This window comes from Clarias gariepinus, chromosome 17 (assembly GCF_024256425.1).
Source record: "Clarias gariepinus isolate MV-2021 ecotype Netherlands chromosome 17, CGAR_prim_01v2, whole genome shotgun sequence".
Taxonomy (NCBI): domain Eukaryota; kingdom Metazoa; phylum Chordata; class Actinopteri; order Siluriformes; family Clariidae; genus Clarias; species Clarias gariepinus.
Genome location: NC_071116.1, coordinates 15393828 through 15411142, shown reverse-complemented (window position 1 = coordinate 15411142; position 17315 = coordinate 15393828). Strand labels below are relative to the sequence as shown.

Genomic DNA, 17315 nt, shown 5'->3' with positions numbered 1-17315 from the left:
CTTATATTTATTGTTTTTAACCCTAGACTTGTGTTATTTTGTTCTGGCATGGAAAAATGCATACAATTTTAAGCTTAAACCAATACAACAAAATGAAAAGCTTGTTTAAGTAAACTAGCTGAGTTTAATTCCCTTGTCTTTCAAATATATCCATCAATATAAGATTAACTTTTTGAACATTTACATCAGTATACTTAGATGAGCCATAATGTAAAAAGAAAACTGGTACTGGTTAAATGCCAAATTGTCATGGCTAGATGATTGGATCAAAAGGTCTCCAAAACAGCTGGTCCAGCATGCAGTGGATAATACCTACGGAAATAGGCTAAGGAAAGACAATCAGTGAACTGGGAAAAGGGTCATGGATGCCAAAAGCTCACAGATGGGCATATGACGTGATGACTAGCCCGATAAATAGAGCTACCTTACAGTTATTTTTAAAGGTTATTGTTTTTTTTATGCACCTTTTCTATTATAAAATGTGTCGGAACACAATGAGTATTAAGGCTTCTTTCAAGAGGAGCTGTACAGTTGACTGTTTATGCTGACCTGTGTCCACCACCAAAAGCACATGCAAAGGGCATGTGAGCATTAGACCTAGACCACTGATCAATGGAACAAGGTGACCTAGTTTCATACCGTAAATCATGTTTTCTTTTACATCATGTGAATGGCCAGGTCCATGTGCATTGCTTACCTCCGGAAGAAAGCAAGCCGGCGGAGGTAGTGTGATGCTCTGTGCAATGTTCCTCTGGGAATCCTTGTGTACTACAATCATGTGGATGTTACTTTGGCATGCAACACCTACAGTACCTAAACTTTGTTGCATACCATGCACAGCTTTTCATGGCAGCAGTATTTCCTAATGACAGTGGTCTTCTCCAGCAAAATTATTTTCCCTGCCACACTGAAATGCTTTGAGGAACTTGATAAAGAATTACAAGTGTTGACTTGGCCTCCAAATGGCCTCCCAGAAATCTGTTTGAGCATATGTACTGTAGGATGTGCTGGACAAAACAGGTCTGTGTTCAATCAAGACAACACTTCACAACTTACAGGATTTCAAAGATTTGCTGCTACCATAGTGGTGCCAGATACCACAGCACACCTTCAGAGGTCTGGTGAACTCCTTAACGGGTCAGATATTATGGCTGATTGACAAATTTTAGCCCCTTTAAGTATGCAACCAGTTTCTGTGTTTAAAGACAGCTGGCAAGCATCATGCATACAGTGAAAAAGTATTTGCAGACCCCACCATTTTTTTTTTTTTGGCATATTTGTCACACTTAAATGATTGAGATCATTAAACATAATTTAGTATTATACAAAGATAGCCTAAGTAAATGTAAAATGGAGTCCAAACCTACCTGGCCCTGCATGAAAAAAGTAGAGTAGGTGAAAAAGTTCCCTTAAACTTAATAACTGGTTGTGCTTGGCAATGCGTCTTCCACATTGCTATGGAGGAATTTTAACCTATTTAAGGTGATGTCAATATAATGAGGTCAATGACATGAGGTCAATATAAAAATTATTTGAATTTAACACGTCTATTATCTGTTTCATAGTTTTATCCTATAAGTGTCACTTCCATATGGAAGAATGAACTAACACACAATTAACTTTCGTTGGATAGCGACTTTGTGGCAACGCATGAACAGCATTTTACAGGCATCCCTATCCAGAGCTATTTACCGTGTATCTCATGACACATTTAAGCAGGTGAAGGTTAAAGGCCTTGCTCAAGGGCCTTTTAACCTGGAAACTCTGTAGTGCTGGGGTTTAAACCTGGGACTTTCGGATCAGTAAACCAACACCATAACCAGTGAGATGCTGCTGTCACAACATTCATGTTAACAGACATGAATGACAAATTAACTAGTATTTTACAAATCAATTTGAAATCTGCCACTATACCTGTCCAAGCACTGCATAATCAACTGACCTACTGATTTATTCTGTATTATACAGTATAAACATTTTGCATCATACAGTATAAGGTTAAATACACACTTCAATTCGGTATTTAAATCTATCAAACCAGAAGGAGTAATATTGCTAAAAAAATATGTCAAAATGATAAATAGATAAATTGCATGAGGCCAAAATGCATACAGGATTTTTTTTCTACCATATGGTTGATTTAATTTTCCACCTTCATTTTTATATGGAAAAGAGTGAGAGAAATCATCAAGCCTCCTGAGGCACAAATTGTGATGACCTGATTTTTCCTGAAGAGGAACTGGCCCCCCACCACTCGACAGAGACGTGCATACAGTACACCCTCTACAACAGTCAGAAGAGAGTCTGAATGACGGAGAGGGCGCTGTTGCTATAACAACCGGTCAGCTATGCTGAGGACTGCACTTAAAGTGGTTTCTTTGGTTCGAGTTCAATAGCAGCTCCTTATTCATCTCCACATTCTTGTAGCTTTGCATAAAGCGTTAGTGCCAACATCTTCATAAAATTTGTCGCTTTTATTTTAAGAGATACATGCTATGCTTCTAAAAATTCTTTATTGGTCTTTTCTCAACCCAAACATATGAACTGGGGCTTGCTGTGCAATTGACACTTTTTACTGTGGTCTTAAGCTTAATAGCTTGTGCATTGTTAATTCTTACACACTTATATTTTTTAATTATGTCTATTTAGCGGGAACTTCATTTAGCTCAAAATTCTAAATGAACACAATTCTTCAGAATTTTAATTTTCTTCAAGTCTGCTTTTTCTTTTAAGCTCAAGTCAAACTGGTCCAACTGAACAGATTTGACTAACACCTACTGTACCATATGGTGACTTTTACACTTCTGAAGAAGTTTCAGAGACAAACTAAACTGTTCCATGGTAAATAGCACACTAGTCAAGTGCGATGCTTTAATGCAACATTAATGCAGGTTTAGGTCAGTCTTTCATTGAGCATTCTGCAACACCCAGCTCTCTCCTGGCTGCGATCAATAACAAGAGCCGCTGCTCTTCTTGCTATTTCAGCCTTCAGTCTGAAAAACAGAGCTGTCAGCAGCACTTATGTTCTGATCAATATTGCTCTTCCACTGCTTAAAGGAAGACATCATATAGCTACATACTTTTCTAAAACAACTTTTCTAACCATCCAGCCTGAAAAGGATTGAACAGATGGAAAGTAATTCACACAATACATCATTTACAGATCAGTAGAAATAAGTGCTTTTACCCCATTGTCCATACTATTGGTAACAACAACAACAATAATAATAATAATAATAATAATAATAATAATAATAATAATAATAATTAAATTAACTAATTATTATCTTCAGTGACCGCTTGATCCTGGTGAAGTTGCAGTGGATAACAGATCCTAACAGTCTCAGAGCCTAACACTGGGCATGAAGCAGGAATGCAACCTAGACAGGATGCCAGTCTATTAAAGGGCACCATGCACACACATTCACAGACTTACTGTATCAAATTTACAACTAGGGCAATTTGGTGTAAACAGCTCATCCACTGGCATGTGGTTAAATAAAACCTAGATGAAACTCATGTGCAGGATTGCTGCATCACCACCACAAAATAAATAAATAAATAAATACTACTACTAATCATCACCATAACGACTATTCTAGAGCATGGTGCTGTAATGGAATAACTGCAGAGTAGAACACCTCAGTAAATTCTTAAAGACACAGAAGTTATCAACACCTTGTACCACACAGGAGCGTGGTTCTGCCCTCTAGTGATTACCATGACTAACTGCAGTACAGTGATTAGTACTGTATCCCTACTTCTGAAAGGCTTTCAAAATTCTGAAAATGTGAAAAGAAATTGCATAATTTTTATTATACTAAAAGTAGTTTTATTCAAAAAGTTGCACATGTAAACATTTCCTGAGACTCCTTTAGCTTTGACTGTGAAATGCATTTGATGTTGCATTTTGACAACCTAATTCAATGTCACATTTATTTCCGTCCAGAGATGCATACATGTGAAAGTCTTTGGGATGCTTCAGAGTAACACTTGTACAGAGTTTGCATCCTGGAATGTTCACATTAGATTATCTGCATTGCTTTGTGATTCCCTTCCTACCCTGACGCATGCATCACTCTGGAACAGAGTAAATCTGGAATCATCAAACTACATGACCTTTTTCAATTGCTTCTAAGTTCAATCTTTATGCACCCCAGCAGTTAAAGTTTTTCTTCTGATTCGTTTCACTAATGAGTGGTTTATTAACAGGGCCACAGCTCTTTATTTGTATGAGTTCTCGTTGGACTGTGAGTGTGGACATGTTTTCAATTTAAATATTAAAAATGGCTATAATTTCTACTGTATATTTGTTTAAGATACAATTTCACCAAGTAATCTCTGATCACAGTTATTCCTGATTTCTTTCATAAAGGGAACAGTTCAGCACTGTCCTTCCAAGTCTTAATAATGCATTGAACAGTTCTTAACTCACTTTCAGTAGTTTCAGCAATCTCATTAGGTGTTTTCTTTGCTTCTAAAGTCAATTTTTGTTACATGCTTATATGCTAACAATAACGCCTGTCATAAGACAATATAGTTTCGTTTCAGCAGAAATAAACATTGCTGGGGGTTTCTTTCAGCAACTCATTAAAATAATAACCATTTAAAGTAGATATTAAAGTAAAATGTAATTATGACAGATTTTTCATGATCCATGAATATTTTAGCACCATATTGAGAAACTGAAAGCTTTGAATTAACGTATAAACAAAGTTAACATCTAATTAAACATCAGGATCAGCAAAATTTCCTCAGCTACTTTTACAAAAAGACCTGACACTAGTCCAACCAAACATGAAAGATATGCAATAGTGTTTGCACTATTGTTCCCTAATGCTAGCACACCAATGTACAGTATCTTGCAAATGCATTAATTTCCCTTGAACTTTTTCACATTTCGTCAGGTTACAACTACAGTACAAATGCAAACATATTCTATTGGGATTCTATTGGGATCTATTATAATGCGATAGACCAACACAAACTGGCACATAAATGTGAAGTGAAAGGAAAATTCCTCAAGTGTTTAACTGATAGTACTTAAGTTAGTAACCTATAAACCGAATGTAAGGATCTATAAAATGATGGAAACTACAAAGCACTTCTGTGAATAAGAGCGTCTGCCAAATGCCTAAATGTAAATGTGCCACTTTGTGTTCGTCTATCACATTACATCCTAGCACGTAAAAATACATTTACGTTTGTAGTTGTAACATGCAAGGGGTGTAATTACTTTAGTTATATAGCTGGGAGTATAGTGAAAGCTTTTTTTTTTTTTATCCCTCTAGTCTTGTCTGGTTCGAGATAAAGAGGAGGATACTTTTTAAGAATAGGGTAGGCTGTCAATCTGTATTATACCTCACTTAATTCAAGAGGAGTCTTATAATGACTTGCCTACTTTACAACGCAGTCTGTGGATATAAACAGACACATCAAGTCAACATGCCAACTAATCCAATATGATGAAATAGTAACACTGTGTCTGCATCCGCATCACTTCTGGTTCTTCAAGTGTCCAGGATTAGAGCTGAGAAGGTGGAGAAGAAACATTTCACAAAAGAAAACAATGAAAACTTCAGAGGACTTTTTTAATCAGGGAAATCTGAGTAAAAACATTTTCATTTACAGAACACGAAATACTAGCAGTGACAGCAGCTTGTGTACTGCATAGTAAAAGATCTTTAAAATTCCCTTTGCGCTAATTCTGCGAGTACCTTAAAAGCTTTTCGTAGGTGATTTCTAAAGACGTCATTTCCAAAACATATATATACTTTCATATCTGTAAATAAATTTTGTACATACATAAATTTCATATATAACTGTGAAATGCTGTTTAATGCACTTTTTTTTTTTATCTCATAATGGTAAAGGATTAAGAAGGTAAAACTGCAAGCAAATCAAAAGATAGATTTTTTCCCCTCCTATCATTCTCTGGAAATAAGAATAATCATTCGAAACTGATGGATGGCTGGCATACCAAAAAGTAAGCACTTCATTCTATGGCATTTGGGAACTTTTATTGAAACTATTTTTTGGAAAACCTCTCTGGAACTTTTAAGCAACGACTCATACACCAGTGTCACTTCTTTTAAGGCAACAGCACTCAAAACTGTCTATTTTAAAACACACACACACACACACACACACACACACACACACACACACACACACACACACCTAATTAATTATGTAATTTACAGTAAATTAATACTGACGAAGATCCCTTTTTCTGGGAAAACAGGAAATACTGGACCAAAAGACTGTCCTGACAGTTAAACCTGGGACATAAAAACGATCCCTGCTGTTTCTAAATGCTCGCAATGTGTCACATTAAGGAATGATTATAAAGGATGAAAATTTTAACAGTTACAGTACTACACTGGAAATAAGTAAGAACTATTTTGTAACTCTTGGAAAAAAAAAAAAAAGGCTAGTCTATTGTACACACTCTTTTTTTTTAAACAGTGCATTAAGTTATACTTGTTATAGTCAAATATTTCTGTAAGAGTTAGTCAACAGTTACCAGTTTGTTAAGCAAAGATATCTTATTTCCAGTACTGCAGATAATGAAATTCAGTCTAATCAAAAATTAGGCACAAATCTCAAGACATGACTTCATTAAAGCCTCACAAATTCTGGCATTAAATTTACAGCACGATATGAAACACTGAATGACAACGAGGCGGGTCTACAAAACTCTAAGAATATCGTCTAATAAGATGATCCTCAGTACATCATTAGCGTCTCGGGTGAATTTCAACCAGGAACTTAGCCTCGTTGGGTCAGCACTCACATTATATATGTATACAAGTCCTTATCAACTTAGGTTTGGTCCTGCTCATGGCTACATTACCTTTTATGTGCGCAAACAGGACATATCGATTATTTTCTGTAAAATTCAACTCCAAACTGAAAGGACTTTGAATATTATAACAAACAAGTAAGAATTGAAATTAGCGACATTAAAAAACCTAACTGCATGAAAATGTTATAAAAATTTAATGGTAAGAGAGATTTATCTGAGACAGTTGCTAAATAGTAGGTATCCTGACATTTAAAAAATGTAAGAGGGAAGTGACAGGAATGTGGGATCAAATAAAGTGAAATTAAATTTAAACGAATAATAAAAAAAATGGTGAATTGATATTAGGAGGAGTGTTCAAGTCAAACCAGGACTTGTGATAAAATTTTATGTGAATGATGGCAGAAAGCCTCCAAGTACATTGCGGTAATTACTCTTAGCTGCAGTAAAACATTTGAACGGTGCAACTGCTTTAAAGAATGCCATACTCCCTTGAATTGACGATCCCTGCCGAAGTGGCTCTTGAGCTCGCTGACGTCGTTCCTGTGAACATTTGGAGAGTGGGGGGCGAATTGCCTGATTTGATCACCGAAAGGGTTCTGATTTTGCAGGACATCTTACTGCCCACCACACAACTTGCACATCTCAGAAAGCCGGCCGGGAGTTATTACCACAACCCCCCATACGGTCCTGATCTCTCCTTAAGTGATCACATGTTTGGGTCATTTAAGGAGTTCCTGGGAGCCCAGAGTGCCAGGTATAAAGCAGATCATGGCTCTGGAAACTGAGAAATCTTTCTAACTTGATGGTATCCAAGCACTAGTGAAACACTGGGATAAGTGCATTAGTGTAGCAGGGGATTATACATACAAGTAAAGGTAGTTTTTACTCTCACAAATGTGTTCTGTTATTCTGCACAATGAAAAGTCCTGGTTAGACTTAATTGCTCCATATTGGCAAACAAGACTTTAAAGGAACATTTACCTTCCCCATTTACACCGCTTCTTAAAATGCTATTTTCAAGCTTCTTTTTTTTCCAATCATAGAATATAATGGTTAGGAATGGAAAAGACCATCATGCCATAGCTGCACCCCTATTTTTATACATTCAAAACAGGTGTGTTGGAAAATACACACACAGACACACACACACACACAGACACGCACAATATTACACTCAGAGACTCCTTTTGCAGGTTATTAATCCTCTTCCTCCTTGGCCTGGGCGATGGCCTTCTCTGCACTGGCAGAGCCCTCGAAGCGCTGTGAAGCGATGGCAGCTTGATGGGACATGCTCTTCCTTACAATGTCCCCCTTCCGCCATAATGTGATCTCCTGCACAACCAAAACAGAAGGCAAACTTTAAATTGAAAGTTTTTCCTCCCTTCATATACTTAACATCCACTTTACTAGAAACAGCTATAGACCAGCATCATCAACAAATGACACCTTGAAGTGAATGGGCTACAACAGCAGGAGGCTACACTGTCAGGAAACAACAGAACAGCTGAAGATCAGGGGATCTTCTAGTCTTTAACTGTCTAGTGACCCTGTGCCTGTGACAGACTAGGTTTCTTGTTCCTGGCTGACAGATAAAAAAAAAACTTGATTTGGTCTTCTGCTGTTGTAGACCATCCACCTTAATGTTTTATTTGTTCTGCGGCTACCCTTTAGCTTCAGGTCATTCTTCCTTGAACTTCCGAATCGTCAATTTATCTCAGCTTGCACATCCACAATACTGTCTAAAATCTAGAGACAGTTGTGTGTGTGTGAAAATCTCAGGAGATCATCAATTTCTGAAATACCTAAACTAGGTTTAGCACCAACAAACATTTTGTACCTACAGTATGTGCACATTAACTCAAGCTCTTGACCTGCATGAATTTTGCATTAGGCTGCCACCACTTGTTTGGCTGAACATGCAGATGTATAGTGAGTGAATATAATGAATGATATTATCAAAATGCTAAATTGTTTTCTTACATGCCATATCCTTCATAAAGGACAAGAATGATCACAAGATGGGCATTGTATGAGTTAGTGACACTCATATAAATGTAAAATGGCTCCACTGCATCTTAAATTGTTTATGTAAGTAATAAAAAATGATGGTGAGTGCTGTTACAAGAAAATAATTAACAGGGAATTGTGATATGGCCTGACATGACCTAAAGATTATTATTTTACAATAAGAACACAAACCCAAGTGTTTTGTCTTTGATAACTTTGCAAATTTTATAATTTAAAGTTTATAGATACTGTATACTTACTTTTAGAACATTTATAAAGTAAAGTAATAACTTCAACAGCAATTAATGTTTTTATTATATATATTTATAATATATATATTTTTACCAATAAATTACAAAGGGCAATGTTTTCCCTTTAAAGTTTCTGTAATTAACTTAAAGCAGCACAGGAAACACTTTAGTAAAGAGTTATGTTAAATGTCTCTTTACAATCAATCCATCACAATCAATCAATTAATTGAATTAATATAGAATGTTAATGAAATGTTCTGAAAGTAAAGCAAATATGGGAATAATGTTTTTTTACTGGCACAGATATTGTTCTATTGGTAACTTCTCCCCTTACAAAAGGAATTAATCAATATAGTTACTGTACTGTATGCAATGTGCAATGCAAATGACCTGTCAGTTAATGAAAATGCTATACCTACTTCTGTAAAACTTATGTTGCACACCTCGTCATAATATACACCTTGAACTTGAGTATGCATTAGACAATTATTAAAATAATGTCATATTTTGCACCAAATAGTGATTATATAAAAAATACCACTGTGTGTGTGTCTGTGTGTGTGTGTGTGTGGACCTTGTCTACATTTAGTGAAAAGTGTCAAGTGTTAGTCTCAAAGTGGCGAATTTGATATTGATGATATATTTTTTTTTCATTAATAAAGCCCAAGCATGTCTTGACTTGTAAAACAAAATATTGTACTATGAAGAAACATTTAGCCAGGTATCAAGTTGTCTTTCTATTTGGTTAGAACATCAAGTTAGAAAAAACTACCATGCAAATCTGGATGACACAAACCTGTTGTTTGAAGTAACGTCTCTCCTCTTCATCGATGAGCACCAGATTGAGGTAATAGCGAACAGAGAACTTTTTGTTGATGTCTCTCATTGTGGGAGTCATTTCGTAGCCAGCCAAGAAGAGTCGAATTGGGATTGATTCGCCTAAACATAGAAAGATATGAGGGTGAGAAAGAGACACTCAGATACTTTTACAGTGTAAAGTGTACTGTAGTATCTTACATCGTAGCCCATCGTTTTGTTTTTCTTGTTTCATAATTAAATATAATACATCACTGAGATTGAATGCAAGTGCAACTATGGCAGGAGTAATATTTTCAAAATCTGAGAAATATGCAGCTATGTCCGTTGACTGGTGTACCTCTGACTGGTGCTCCATCCATGATTTCATACTTGGCGATGGTGTCGTTTTCATGGTAGACATTGGGTCCAGTTCCTGTCGTCTCCCTTTTAATTATGTCTATCTCCATGTGCTTGATTTTAATCCGCACCAAAAGGAAATAAATCTTTCCAACTATCACATCCTTCAGATGGTACCTAGAAAGGCGAGCGGGTCAAATATTTCAAATTGTTCACAATATACTGTTTATATTTTCATATAAAAAATAAGCAACAGCAAACGGTATTATATGAAACCTATTGAAGGTTTGTACCAATAATCAGGAACTGAATAATATAGCAGAACTGCCTACACTGCTAACCATCCAACTAGGGAACGTGGAGGCCAATGGTGATTACTATTGTAATTATTACAACTGGTAGAAACTCCGGTCACCAATCACACATTACGGGCATTTTGGGAATGCCAATTAGCCTATCCTGCATGTCTGACTTTGGGAGGTAACTGGAGTACCTGGGAGAGACCCTCCAAGCACAGGGACAACATCCGAAAACACACACAGACCCCTAGGCGGGAATCGAACCCGGATTCTGGAGGTGCAAGGGGACAATGCTAACCACTAAGCCATCATGCCGCCAACAATGTAAATCATAAATGCTAAATCATAAATATATCATAAATGCTAAATCATACTGATATTTATATGCAACAGTAATCTGCAGGTTTTTGTTTTTTACATTAGTAAGCAAAATCTGAGTGTATAAGCTTACATAATAGGAATGTTAAACATATAGCTCATAATTAAACCATTAAACATAATGGCTCTAATTTGACCCACCATCAAATGAAGCAGGAATCAGTGATCCAAATTAGAATTGTCTTGTGGACTGTTACTGAGTTTAAAGAGTCCTAGTGTCTCTTATTCCACAGGGGGGCAAAGTAGAGCAATAAACTTGGTGTAATCATGTCCCTTTTCTTGCATTGCTTATGTAACACCTACAGTATGTGAATACTTAACTTTGTAATGTTTTATTTATAAATATTTTGCTAACTGTATTAATTCAGCCCACATAAAATTTCATTAATACTGATATTATTGGCTATTTTAGAGATTACATTACTGTAAAATGTGTGTTTTTAACACTAGTGTATTTTACACATGTTCTGAAAAATTTAATGTTTTAGATCTACAAGACTTAGAGTTCCCAAGAATGAAAAAGTTGCTGGTGCAAAGGAGATCAGACGATACCTAATGCGAGACCAAGTTCTACATATCGTGACAAATTTGTATCATGATATTTCGGATTGAGATATTTTTTAACATCTTTAGTAATTTCAAGAACAGGCAATCAGTAAACTAGCAATCAGATCATGGGTGCCCAAGGCCCAGTGATGCTTATGGGCAGTGACGTGTAGCCTGTGTGTTCCGATCCCATAGAAGGGGATGAAAAAGTTAATAATGGGTTTACCAGAAAGGTGTCAGAACACAGAATGCATCACAGCTTGACAACTAGACATACTTGCCCATCCCAACCTACATCCACAGTTAATATCCACAATGGGCATGTGAGCATTAGAACTGGGACATGGAACCATAAATTAAGGTAGCCTGATTTGATAAATCATGTTTTCTTTTACATCATGTGGACGGCCTTGCACGACCATCATGGTCATCACTTACTGTAGCTGGTTGAAGAAAAGCAAGCCAGTGTGATCCAATGTTCTGTTTGGAAATTTTGGGTCCTGGCATTTAAGAGGATGGTAGAACATGCTCCAGCAACAGATCGCAAGTTTAAATCTGATTAAAGACATGTGTAGCCAGAAGCTCTCAGGGAGGAGCAGTGCATTATCACATCAAATGTATCTTGGAAGAAGAATATGATTTTCCCTGTTGGATTTTTACTTTTCGTATGATTTTATTTGAACAGCAAAGCTCTGAATAGTAACATAGAAAGTCCTGTAACCTTGTGCAGTTATATGGAAAATGTTAAAGTTATTTACTAAGCAACATGGTGGCGTAGTGGTTGGCACTGTCACCTTGTACCTCCAGCGGCGGAGTTCAATTCATGCCTAAGGTATGTGTGCATGGAGTTTGTATGTTCTCGCTGTGCTTGGTGGGTTTCCTCCAAGTACTCCGGTTTCTTTCCACAGCCCAAAGACATGCAGATTAGGCTAACTGGTGTTACCAAATTGCCCGTAGTGTGTGAATAATAATCTGGCAACCTCCAGGCTGGCAGTCTCCAGGGAGGGGAGTACCGGTTGTAAAATGTTTAGCAGGGGATCATTAAAGAGATCTTAGAGCTTACTGAAACTTTATGTGCCCATTTAGTATACACCCAAACTTTTTTTTTTTTTTTTTTCCCCTCTCAACACTTGTAGATACTTACTTGGATTTGTTGTACTCAAACTCAATGTGTAGGCAGTCCTCAATCCCCACTTCCATCTTAATGGAGGAGTTCAACTCTGGATATGTGCTGAGAGTGTGCACAACGATGTCCATCTCTTTGCTAATGTCATTTAGCCTTCTGCTGACTGTTGCTCGGAGAAAATAGCTTTAAAATGGCAAAAAGAAGTTAGCAGAAGTATAATATGACAAAAGTGAAAGATAAAAACTATTATTCTACTATTAAATAATTATTTAAACTCTATGCAAATAAAACACTTAAATAACTTAACACTACCAGATATAACACATTCTGCTAATTCTTTTTCAGATGCATACCGGAGTTTGACGTTCTGGCCCGTGTAAGACTCGTATGGTTTCTCCACATGCGTGAACTCAAAGTCAAATGTCTGAGACTGGCTCATTTCACCTGGCCGAGCCAGATCCTTTACCAGAGATACAAACTCGTGATGGTTCCCTCTGTCATAGTACAACTCTGAAAACACAAAGTAGAGGAAAAAGGGGGGAAAATGTCATTATGCATGTGTAGTCTTTTTAAAGCTCATCCCAAGTGAATACTGATTAGTGCATATCCTCCTTATTTATTTATTCATTTAAACATAATTAGTGCTGGAAGAACGCTGGAAAACCTTTGAAAGCTTAGAAGCACTCCAGAAGTCTCAAAAATCACGAACAACTCTACATGCAATTTAATAAATTACTAGTATACGTGTTGATATTTTTAAATGCCAAAAAGCACAAAAATGAAATGTGTCAACTGTAGGAATATGCCAATGGAATCATAAGGACTGCCACCTCTATAAAGTAGTGCAGAACTGCCAGAGATCAAACTTTTTATTTTTATGGCATTTGGCAGATTCCCTTTTCCAGAGTGACCTTACATTTTTGTCAATATACATCTGAGCATTTGCAGGTTAATGGCCTTACTTATGGGCCGAAAAGGGGCTGGGTTCTAGGGTTTGACCCTAGGACCTTCTGATCAGTGGTCCAACACTTTAACCACTGAGCTAACCCTGACGCCTACACACAACTCTCCACTACTTGTGCAACATGAAATTATTGCTATAAGAAATTTGTACAATTGTATTTATTTATTTATAAAATGTATTGGGATTATGATAACCACACATACTCTTATTGCATCAATAAATATTTACACTATTGTCTGTTGCAATGGGGTTGACCACGCCCTTACTCTTACTTGAGGAATTTCACAGAAAAACTTCCTCTTTTTAAATATCCTGCCACTTTAGTGCCTCGTAGTAGTAAGATAGGACTCATGTGTAACTTTCCAAACACTGGCCATTTTATCAAACTATACCCAACTTACACAGTGTAGGTATACAATTGCTAACTGCATTTGATATGATGCTCATAAATTCATCAATCTTATTGTACGAATTGTATCAAACACCAGTAGAAACAATCATAAGACCACAGCATTCCATGTATTACTTGGATAGAGTGCTGGACAAGTGTATTTGATTTAGATCAGTTGTTCGTAACCCTGGTCATGGTGGTGAACCTGAGGACACATCAAAACTTACAGAGCCTCTTCCTTCATCATATCTATCTGACGGGTGTACAGCTGAAGACTGAACTCATCTTTCTCCATATGTCAGTTTCTGATTGGAGGAGGTTGTTGGCTGGAAATGTAGGGCTAATTTATAATTCTCAACTCAAGCAGTCATACTGGGGTGTTTAAAAACCTGAGAAACACTGCTGTGTCTGAAACACTCACACCAGCACTGTCACTGCTCAGCTGAGAAATGTACATCAGTATGTTATTACCTAGACTGAGGTGGTTCTATGGTAGTCCTTTGAACTAAATGATTAAAGGATAGGTTTACCTAATAAATAAAAAAAATCACCAGTTAGTGTAGGTACCACTGGGTTCACCTAAATAAAACATGATTGGTTAAGATGTTAATACAAGTCTCTCCAACAATAAGCTGTATATAAAATATATTCATTAAAAACCCTCATTTGCATCAGTGAACCTGTTGCCAGTGCACCGGTTCCTTGCTCGAATTACTTTTGGTAGGTTCTCACCACTGCAGACCAGGAACATCCCACAAGAGCTGCAGTTCTGGAGTTGCTCTGACCTGGTCCTCTAGGTATCACAATTTTGCCTTTGTCACTCCAAGTCACTCAAAGCCTTAAGCATGCTCATTTTTTCTGCTTCCAACACATCAACTTTAGAAAAAAGATTCACTTTCTGCTTAATATATCCCACCCGATTCCAGTCACCATGGTAATGAAATATTGAGACTGGCCAAATTGTGATGACTAGACAACTGGTCAGAGCAAGTCCAAAACTGCAGCTCTTGTGGGATGTTTCTGGTCTGCAGTGGTCAGGACATACCAAAGGTGATACAAGGAAGGAAAACCGGTGAACCAGCGACAGGGTCATGGGTGGTCAAGGCTCACTGATGCACATGGGGAACGGCAGTTAGGCACATGGGGAACGAAGGCTGGCCTGTGTAGTCCGATCCAATAGAAGCACTAGTGTAGATCAAATTGATAAGATTCATGCTGGTTGTGGCTGAAGGGTGACAGGACACACAGTGCATCACTGTTTTGGGATCTACTCAATATCAAATGGGTGCCCACAATGTTATGGCTGATTCCATGGTATCTCAAGGGTTAAAAGAGCATTTACTAAGGAATATTTAACACTTTAAGTAGTATACACTGTGACTTGAACTTAACCGAATTAACCGAAACCTAAGGAAGAAGCCTGGCGTCACGTGATCCAGGCCAAAGGCCGAGTAATCATAGCGCGCTCTTTCTTTTCCCCGGATGTCACATGTCACGAGACAGCAGCAGGCATGAACAACATCTAAATAAATTCCATGAAGCTCCAGCTCTAATCCAACTGCAAACACAACACACCCGATCTAACTTTACTACTTAGAGACTGATTACTGCCTGCGCCACTGTTTATCCACATTTCCCCTGCACTCCAGCGCTTCCTCTGCTCCGTGTAAAGCCTGGACTGCTGGTAGATTACAGCAGGACTGCTGGTAGATTACAGCAGGACTGCGTAAGGAGAAATGTGATGAAATGTCGCTCACCGATCTGCCCGATAAACTCGATCTTAATGCCCTGGTGCTCGAGTCTTTTCCCCGGGGTTTTAAGCGTGATGTTGACTTTGCCAGAAACCGTCTCGCCGTCGTAGAATAAGAAGTACTTGTCCTTTTTCCCATCTTCTGTCTTGTGTTCCACCTTTTTCCGCGTCTCGGCATCATTCAAAACTATGTCGATTTCAGCGCTCTGTCCAAAACCGAAGAAGCTCATTCCTGCACCGTGGAGAGGGAACACTGTTTATATTGTAACACCTGATCCAACTCAGCATCTACACAGCGCGTCCTAATGATCCACCGAACGCTAGTCTAGTTCAGAACATGGAGATTTCTTAACCAGTTGTTTATTTAAAAGAAGAAAAAAAGATACAATTAGCGCAGTTATATTATTACACGAGCAGCTCTATTTCCAGCACAGCGCCAGATTTCTCTGCTACAAACACGGCGAAAAGAGGAACGCTAGGACAGCGACAGTAACCTCCACCGGAAGTGATTGTTTCCGTAATAAAAGTCTTTAATGTTTCAGTCTGTCAGGGGATATCAAACTATAGAAAATAAACTACACAAAGCTTACACAAATTATAGAGATTGATTTATGTGAATAATATATTGTCATGACATATAAAATATACTGTCATGGCTATTTCAATGTTGAGATATGTCAGCAATAAATATAAATGATCTCAACTGGGATGTAATGACAGTTAGGTATTATTATTATTATTATTATTATTATTATTATTATTATTTTTAGTGTTAAGGAGGAATTCACACTATTGAAATTCTTGTTTCTGAGCATTTAACTCAAATCACAGTTCTATAACAACAACAACAACAACAACAACAATAATAATAATAATAATAATAATAATAATAATAATAATACATACATACATAAAAAATGTAATTACATCCCAGTTGAGATTATTTATATTTATTGTTGGCATGTTATTGATCTAAACACTGGAACTGACATAACATTATATGTTATATATGTTATGACATGTTTACATTTACATCCTGGACCATTGCACAAAGACACTTTAATACCCTTTGCACAAAGACACTTTGTTCTATGCATATTTGCACACCATCTTTCTTCCAAAATATCAAAATTTCTCAATTTCTTAAATGTTCTTGTACAGTACAGTATATTTCAAGTTGTACAGTATATTTCAATTTTTATGTACAGCATATTTCTTTTTTAGTTCTACTTTTCCTAGTTTAATTAAATTTTTCTATTAAATTTTTCTATCGTATTTCTTTTATTCATATTTATTTCTTATTAGAAGCTTTAATTCTCTTTTAGGGTCACTTGCAGTCGTATAAGCATTTCACTACATTTCGTACTGTGTATGATTGTGTGTGACAAATAAAATTTGAATTTGAAATTAGATTATTCTTATACAGTAAATCATCCTCTAAAATGCATTAAACAATTATTAAAACTGTATAACGACAAATAAAGACATTTAAAGGCTTTAAAGGCCACATTAGGATCATATAATTACTTTATAAAAATGGCATTAAAATGTTTTTAATTAAAACATTTGACTACATGAAATATACATTGGGTAACAATCTTTTGTTAAAATCAAAAAATGTAAAATTCTTTTTATTATTA

General features: G+C 36.7%; 1 protein-coding gene across 2 annotated transcripts; it reads right to left on the bottom strand.

Annotated features, from left to right (window-relative positions):
• Positions 1-5570: 5570 nt before the first annotated feature.
• On the bottom strand, positions 5571-16164 carry vps26bl (vacuolar protein sorting 26 homolog B, like). Of its 2 annotated transcripts, XM_053476103.1 has the most exons (7): positions 15683-16164; positions 12924-13080; positions 12589-12753; positions 10223-10398; positions 9863-10005; positions 7973-8140; positions 5571-7348 (listed from the first exon to the last, which is right to left on the bottom strand). In XM_053476103.1, the coding sequence occupies exons 1-6, from the start codon at positions 15903-15905 to the stop codon at positions 8006-8008; spliced, it is 999 nt and encodes a 332-aa protein (XP_053332078.1). In that variant the 5' UTR covers positions 15906-16164; the 3' UTR covers positions 5571-7348; positions 7973-8005. The 2 variants fall into 2 exon arrangements, with proteins under 2 accessions (XP_053332078.1, XP_053332077.1); XM_053476102.1 differs by having other exon boundaries at positions 5571-8140.
• Between the last annotated feature and the right edge of the window lie 1151 nt (positions 16165-17315).